General features: G+C 43.7%; 1 protein-coding gene across 1 annotated transcript; it reads right to left on the reverse strand.

The window, feature by feature from the left end:
- Positions 1-422: 422 nt before the first annotated feature.
- LOC119658214 lies at positions 423-1,544 on the reverse strand. Its single transcript, XM_038065480.1, has one exon. It carries the CDS (start codon positions 1,542-1,544, stop codon positions 423-425), a length of 1,122 nt encoding a protein of 373 aa, XP_037921408.1.
- Positions 1,545-8,873: the final 7,329 nt, after the last annotated feature.

Raw genomic sequence — 8,873 nt, forward strand, 5'->3', positions numbered from 1 at the left:
GGTGCGACTTTGGACTTCGACGTTATGAGTTGAACAGTTGTGGAACCGTCACGTTCCTCAATGCGTACATAGATGACTGCCGCATATGCTGCTTCTGAGGCGTCACAAAATCGATGGACTTGAATAGTTACAGTATCGCTACAGGGTAGCCACCTTGGAATAGCAATTTTCTGGAGAACCGGCAACTGTGAACGGAAGTTTCGCCATTTCGCATCAAGTTCTTCTGTGATTGGTTCATCCCAGGTTCTGTGTTGTAACCACAGCTGCTGCATCATTATTTTCCCTACGACAATACACGGCTGCAACCATCCCATTGGATCGAATAATTTTGCTACCTCGTGGATGCTTAACGGTGGGTTCGCTTCTCTATCGGAAACATGAATTGACTCCAACAGACTATCGTGATTTGCTGCCCATCTCCGTCATTTAAACCCTCCCTTTTGTAGTACTTTGATAAGGTCTTGCTGTAAGGTCTGCGCTTCCTTGATTGTATATCCGCCTGTTAGGACATCATCCACATAAAAGTCTTCTTTAATGGCTCGACACGCTTTTGGATAGTGCACCCTTTCGTCATCCGATAGCTGATGCAAAGTGCGCATCGCCAAGTACGGGGCGCTGGCCGTGCCATATGCAACTGTTGTTAACTTAAAATGTTTAATCGGTTTAGATGGATGACTTCGCCACAGGATTCGTTGATAGTCCTGATCCTGAGGATGTATACTTATCTGTCCGTACATCTTTTCTATGTCAGCTGCTATCACGTATCTATACGTTCTCCATCTCATCAATACATGAGTGATGCTATTCTGAATGTTGGGACCGATGAGCAAGATATCGTTGAGTGACTTGCCTGTTGATGTTGCTTGAGATGCATTGAAAACGACTCGAAGCTTTGTGATGATACTGTTATCCTTGCGTACGGCATGGTGAGGCAAGTAATATGTCTGTTTTGTAAACTTATCTGCGACTGGCACTTCCATCATGTGACCTAGCTCAAGGTATTCCTCCATGAATGCTACATATTGGTTCCTTAAGTCATCGTCGTTGTTCAATCGTTTTTTCAATTGCGAGAAGCGAATATACGCCTTCTGCTGCGAGTTGCACACAGTTTTTCCGGGATCCGCATTTTGCTTAAACGGGAGCCGAACAATGTATCTGCCAGACTCGTCCCTCCTGGTGGTCTGCTGATACCATTCCATAGCTGCCTGCTCGTCCCTTGTTACCGGCTGTTTGCTCAGTATCTCGTTGATTTCCCAAAACCTCTTGACCAGCCTATCCGTGCTGTCTTCAGTAGCGATAAATGTCAATATGCCCTCTTGATTGTTTCGAGTAGAAGTCGGACCGAGTAAAATCCAGCCAAATCTGGTATTCACTGCACAAGGAGATCCCCTTTTGAACCCTGCTAAGACGATCTCGTTGTAGGTGTCTGCTCCAAGCAGAATGTCGATTCGCCCTGGAGTTCCGTATTGGGGATCAGCTAATTTTTTGACTGATAGTCCCGCTGGTAACTTGACTGGGGTTTCGGTTGACGAATGCAAGTTCATTATGGTCGGTAGTACTAAAGTGGACACGTTGATTGTGAAGTCTCCATACTTTGCCTTGATTACTAACTCCACACTGCCTCTACTCTGCAGTCTTGTACGCGCTCCGACTCCGCATATATGTGTCTTTGGGAACCGCCTTCGTAGACCAAGCAATTGAACCGCTGATTTCGTGATGAAACTCCTTTGCGACCCACAATCTAGTAAAGCTCTCAAAGTCACAAATTCGCCCGAAACACTCTGTACATCAACTCGAGCGGTTCCGAGTAGTACTGTTTGATCCAGCGTTCCATCCCCAGCCAACAACGCTTGGGTAGTCGGGATGAACGGTTTAGCATCGACTGTCAATTTTTTTGAAATGCTTGTTTTAGTAACTGTTTTAGTAACTGCTGTTATTTAGTAACGAATGGTGCTTCTTCGAACATGTCCGGCACCTGCTACTCGAGGGGCATTGGTTGACGCCATGTCCCTTCCTCAAGCAGTTAAAGCTTTCCTTGCTTCATTTTTCCGTTGTTGCTCGTTCATCTCTCTGAACTTGTCGCACTGATTCACGTAGTGGTCCTTGGTGCAAATGCTGCATGCCTTTGTCGTTGTAGTCGTCAGTGAGTCAACCTTAGAAGTTTTCCGAGGAATGTTCAACGCCTCGAGTGTCCTGAACCGACTCGTCAGGAACTCCAAAAACGATTTCAAGGTGGGTAACTCTGCGTTACCACCCAGTGATGCCTCCCATAATCGTCGAGATTGTTGGTCCAATTTCTGAGTTATTTCGAAAATGACTAATAAGTCCCAATGCTCAGTGACGCCGATGCTATTCATATTAGCGATGAACTCTGCAGTGGCGTCCATTACTCGTTTGATAGAGGAATCAGAATCTCCCTTTGCCATTGGCAAGTTGTGGAACTTGTGCAAGTAATTCCATGCCATGGCTCGCTTGTTGTCACACCGTTCTCGCAGCATGTGCCTTGCTGCCTCGTAATTTTCATTGTTCACATCCAAATGTTGAATGACTCTTGCAGCATCACCTTGAACATGAGTTTTCAAGTACTGCATCTTTTCAACCGCAGACAGCGTCTCATTGCAGTGAATTAACGAATTGAACATGTCATTGATTTCCCATCAAACTTCGGGATAGTCAATCTTTCCAATTGCACCCGGTTCGTCGCCGCTGAACCGCTGCTGTTCATATGTTGCGTGATTGGCTGGTATGCCGCCAAGCCCGACTTGAAACGAGTAAGCAAATCCAAATACGTTTCTTCGGCGCTCTCATACTCTTCCAAGTAGGACTTCTGTTTACTGGAATCTCCTGAAAGGTCATCCAGGACTGCTCCATGTCGTTCCTGGCAAGCCTGCCACAGATTCTCCAGACGTTGTGTTCTGGCTTGGAAATAGCCAAGTGAATGCCTCTCCTTCCTGTCCTTCAAATGATTTCGGCTCAGTCTGTTCAAACTGGCGAAATTATCCCGCTGGACTAAGATCACCTCCTTGGTCATCTTGCGACGTCACGGATCTACAAGGATGGGTACTTTTAAGCTCTGTAGCACCGGAGTCTTGTCACCCTTTTGCACCAAATTGATTTGTTCAATTTACACGGTGGAAAATATTGAGCGCAAAGATTGCGGTAGAGAACAATTTCTCCAACTCGTTCAGTATCCGGCTCGACGGACCAGAAAATGTTAACTTTTCTAAAAAAATCAGACTGAATATGGCCAAGTGCTTAGGCAGTCTCACCTAAGCTTTAAACAAATTGAAGGCTTGTGTGCTGAACCATATTGAAATTTTATTGCATTTGAACACTTATTATATACACAATTTTTGCTTACAGGTAAAATTCTTAGTAGACTAAAAAACCATAGGTACGAATATTACAAAAAAAAAAACACTATGTCAACCAATTTCTCATCCAATGCATTTTTAGCTGATTTTGTTCAATACATTTTACCGCGAATTCATTACCATCGTTGTTGACAATCGAACCTAATACCTTGCATGCAATTATTGCGAGTTAACATTATATTCTAGATAAAGTATATTCTATATTCTATATTCTAGATAAAGATATCGTGTAAACACAAAACCTTATTAAAATCGGTTTACCGTCTGTCTGTCTGTCTGTCTGTCTGTCTGTCTGTCTGTCCGTCTGTCTGTCTGTCTGTCTGTCTGTCTGTCTGTCCGTCACACGCATTTTTCTCGGAAACGGTTATAGTGATTGGCACCAAATTTGGTAAAAAGATGGGAACTGTGAACGCTCACGCATACAGTGAGTTACATCCTCTTACGTCGAATTTAAGGGGGGGTCCCCATACATGCAAAAGGGGGGTGTAATTTTTTTTTTCATCAAATATAGTCATGTGGGGTATCAAATTAAAGGCCTCAGTTAGTACTTTTCGAAAACGGTCTTAGTTTTGACATTTGTTGGAAAGGTGGGGAGTGCGGGGGGTTGAAAGTGACCATTCCTTTACGGGGGCCATTCTCAGAAACTACCCAACCGAAAAATCTGAAAAAAATCAAGAGGCTGCCACTATATGGTGCCTGGGCTCCGAAATACCTTCCACACTGATATCTGCACAAATAAAGTTAATAATAGTATATTACTATTATTTTTAGTAATTCGCTGCAAAACCCCCCTTAAATTCATGCTAGGACCACGAAATTTCGCAACAATATAGGGTGTAATATAGAGCATGATGTTACCAAGTTTGGTGGAAATCGCACTATTGCTAACAAAGTTATAGTACGTCAAAGTTGCCGCTTCTTTGCAAATTCAAGGCTATAAATGTCAATATCATCCGAAAGTAGATATTCTCACATAATATTGTATATGCATATATTACGTGCTACGTACTAAGAAATGCACAAAACCTTTCGTACCTGAAGCGTCCAGCTTCCGGTTTCCCGACTTGTTATTACTACCTTCCCGACTTGTTTTGCGGGTATGATATAACCGATTATGTCTGGCTTCTAAGGCTTCTTCAGAAAGTACGCCTATCGAAAGATTGAAAAATTGTATTATGTCACAACCATGAAATACCATTTTACGTACAGTGATTGGCATATAATACCAACTAGATAGGTTCAAACACAACAGAAATGATCTCAAGCAACTGGTCCAAAAATGAAATGATCGCCTCATGCAACACCGTCTCAGAATGAATCTAAACAAACCCGAATTTTTGACGACCAAAACTGTTGGAATATGGACATCAGTATGATAGCATAGCCAGCGTAAAACTGAACACGGTCATGAGTGAATTCGGTATTCCGACGAAATTAATAAGACTGACTAGGCTGACCCTGACCAATGTGCGAGGCCAGATAAAGGCAAGAAGATCACTCTCATGACCATTCGACATCAACAACGGTCCACGACATGCGGTGCCCTATCATGCGTCCTCTTTAACCGGGCCCCCGAGAAAGTGATAGGAGAAATCTATGGGTGATACCATGATCGTCAAGTTGTGGATAAAATCCGGTTCAATAGGTGGGCGGGACACTTTATCCGTATGGATGAGGATGATCAAGCCCGGAAAGTCTATAAGGGAAATATCTATGGTAGAAAAAGTAGACGAGGCAGACCCTGCCTGAGATGGGCCGATGGCGTAGGTCAGGACGCCAGACAGCTTTTAGGGATATCGGATTGGTGGACCTGAATTGGCATTCCACAAACGGTGTTCTTTGTGATCGATGTAATACATCTCGTCTCAAATCTAAAATTTATCGGAATGCTGTCCGTCCTGTCGCTCTCTATGGTTCTGAGTGTTGGGCAACTATAAAAGACAATGAACGGCGTCTCGCGGTAATGGAGGCGAAGATGTTACGTTGGACTAGTGGCGTGGCACGTTTTGAACACAACCGAAATGAGGATATCCGCGATTGTTATGGGGTTGCACCGATCGCGAAAAAGTTGCGAGAGAGGCATCTTCGATGGTATGGTCACGCAATTTGTGCTAACGAGAATTCATTTGCCAAGGTTGGTCTGAACATCGAAGTCGATGGTAAACGACCAAAAGGCAGGTCTAAACAACGGGGGCTTGATACGCTGGATGGGGATTTAAAAGCCTGAAGTTTGCACCCAGATCAGGTATTCGATAGAGTCAAATGGCGAAACCGATCACGACGAGCCGAGCCCGCTTGTGAACGGGACAAAGGCTAAAGAAAAAGAAGAAGGCGGCAAAGTATCCTTCAGCAGTACGCAAAATGTGACTGTGTTTATTTTATTGCCACAAGATAGAACTCTTAAAAGTATATTAAGCCTTTGTCAACGTTTGTTATTTGGAAACTGATTTCAGAGTTACAGAAAAACCTCCTAGCGGTATTCCCATCATTTGTGGAGCCATATCCCGGATTTGGCTTGCCAACAATGAAGCCTAAACGGAACATAAATTTCTCTTGGATTTTTTTTTATTGTTGGCAAATACTATCTTGTTTTCTTTACCTCGCACTGGCCACTGGCAGCCTATACGAAATATGAAGCAAACATTCAAAGATCTTATCCAGCAGTGTAAGATGGATAAATCAAAACGATAATGGTCAATATTTGGACATTTTTCAGTAACTCTTTTCAAATTCATCTCCATTGGGGTTGCAAATATAACAATTGGATGAAGAGTTTGTGTTTGATAAAATGTTGCTCCGTCTATCCACTGTAAAATTAATTTGAAAGTTTATTTGTACAGTTTCACCCTTTAAATAGGTTACACACGGAAAAAGGTTTTTTAATTGATCGTTTATGTTATGTCCATATTCTCTTATTAATGATGCACGTTCCTTCATGTAAATAAATTTTATTGGCCGACAAAAAAATGTTGATGATGGACGAGAATTTACCCGTAATAATAATAATAATCGTTGGCGCAACAATCCATATTGGATCAGGGCCTTGAAGTGTGTTAGAGCACTTCATTCAAGATCGAAACGGTGCACTACAGGATTACAGTACCCTGTGAAAGGCAATGTGGTCAGCATTGCGCTTGAATTTACCCATAGGTCTTAGTTATTTACGTCTTTCAATTTAGGAAGCACTAAGGCACCCACAAACAAAAACTCGTCGGTCCTTGTGGAAGAATTGACGAATTTTTGTTTGTGTGCGCTATGACCTGAGCTTCCGTCAAACCCTCAGTTACAAATAAGATTTAAATTGGGAGAGAGCTCGGGAGTGTCAACCATTTTCATAATACTATTTGTTGTAAAGTTTAGTACATCCTGCAAGGATATTACTGCAGTTGTTTCAGTCACATTCATGGGAGGTAGAAACGTACTTTTAATTTGTCTTAAGACCTTTGCAGAAGGCAAGCAGTTTTCATGAATTGAATTTAAAAATGGAGAAGGGATTGTATATACTCAGTTGAAATTAATGTCCATGTTTTTTAAGGTTTTCTTTGTAAAACAAAACCTTATTAAAATCGGTTCAATGTCTGTCTGTCTGTCCGTCTGTCTGTCACAGGCACTTTTCTCAGAAACGGCTATACCGATTGACACGAAGTTTGGTGAGAAGGTGGGAACTGTGAACGCGCAGATATGCAGTGAGTAATATCCTCCTACGTTGAGATTTAGTGGGGGTACCCATACATGTAAAAGTGGGTTGTAAAAATTTTTTTCACTAAATATAGTCATGTGGGGTATCAAATGAAAGGTCTCGATTAGTACTCGAAGCCGGTCTTAGTTTTAAGATTTGTTAAAAAGGCGGAGAGTGGAAGGGGTGCAAAGTGATGATTTCTTTAACGGAGCCATTCTCAGAAACTACCCAACCGAAAAAAAATCATGAAGCTGCCTCTACTCGGTACCCAGGCCCCAAAATACTCTCCATACCAATATCTGTTCAAATTAAGTTAATAATAGTATATTACCGTATTTTTGGGAAAATATTTTGGCAAAACCCCCCCTAAGTTTATGTCAGAGTTATAAAAGTTGGTAGTAGTTTGGTTGTAATTTCCAAAATATTGTTCCTGCACCTTTACGGTTAATGCTAGGCAGAACAAAGTTTCACGTTGTCTGTTTAGTTATAGTTGGGATCAATTGCTACACAATTTCACTTTAGTTCTAAGTCTGTTTATTTTCTCGGTTTAAATAAAACGATACACCGAATTTAGTTAGTCACTAATTTTAATTGAATTTTATTTAGTTACACGATGAAGGTTGAAAGTTATTTTAATTAATCAGCCGCGTGAGAAAACGCCTATACTTCTTGGTGGTTGAGACTGAAGAGACCGGCTTATTTCCATGCGGTCTTTTCCTGTCCCAACCAACGGCACTTTCTCACCGCTAGTCCTCCACTCCCGTGGCGAGTTCCGCGCCATCTATTTGTTCGCATTCGCAACATTCGAAGTAAATTTCGAATGCTGCGAATCCTGCCGCGCCACATCACTCCACCCCCAGATGAAACCTAGGGGTTTCAGCGACCGATCCCGGAACTCCACTCACCGTCAATCCACAAAGCGGACACGACGCTGTTTCGGGGCGCACACGGGTTTCAGCCTGGACAGAGAGACCACCTTTTTGTGTCCGCCGATCTCGAGCTGGAAGAAATGTTCTCCCCTCTCGAGAACGCGGTACGGGCCCTCATATGGAGGCTGCAGCGGCTTCCTGACCAGAACGTGCGTGCACGTGTCCAGTTCCTTGGGCGAACAGGCAGGTGTGGACGAGTGTCGGGTGAGTGGTGTGACGCACCAACCACGACTCTGTGAGACCCGATCTCTTGTCGAAGCCCGGATCGCTTGGGGGTCTAGGGTTCTCCCCGTATACCAGCTCCGCGGGGTGGCAGCAAATTCCTCTCGGCGGGTTGTACGTAGGGCGAGTAGGACGAGAGGCAAGACTTGAGTCCCGGACCGATCGTCGCGTGCCATAATGGCGGCTTTCAGCGTCTGGTGCCAACGTTCTAGCATCCCATTGGATTGCGGGTGGTATGCCGTAGTCCGCTGGCGTTTAAAACCCAGGAGTTTGCCTAACTCCGAGAAAAGGGTGGACTCAAATTGCATTCCCTGGTCAGTGATGACCACTGCAGGGACGCTAAAGCGAGGTATCCACTATCTCGAGAGGGCTTCGGCACAAGATTGCGTTGTATTGTCTTTCAGAGGTATTGCCTCAGGCCACCGCGTGAACCTGTCGATGATTGTGAGGCAATACTTGTAACCGAGCGAGTTTCGCAAAGGCCCTACTATGTCGAGGTGTATCGTGTGGAAACGCCTGGTAGTGCGGGGGAATGAGCACACTTCTTTCCTTACATGCCTGGAGACTTTACACTTCTGGCATGCGATGCACTCTCTGGTCTAGGAATTGACATCCTTATTCATAGAGGCCCAGAAGTATTTCTCGGTGAGTAGCCGATTTGTTGTCCTG

This window comes from Hermetia illucens, chromosome 5, assembly GCF_905115235.1.
Source record: "Hermetia illucens chromosome 5, iHerIll2.2.curated.20191125, whole genome shotgun sequence".
Taxonomy (NCBI): domain Eukaryota; kingdom Metazoa; phylum Arthropoda; class Insecta; order Diptera; family Stratiomyidae; genus Hermetia; species Hermetia illucens.

Coding starts and splice junctions, on each gene's coding strand:
- LOC119658214 (XM_038065480.1), bottom strand. CDS start 1,544: ATGAACTTGCATTCGTCAACCGAAACCCCAGTCAAGTTACCAGCGGGA.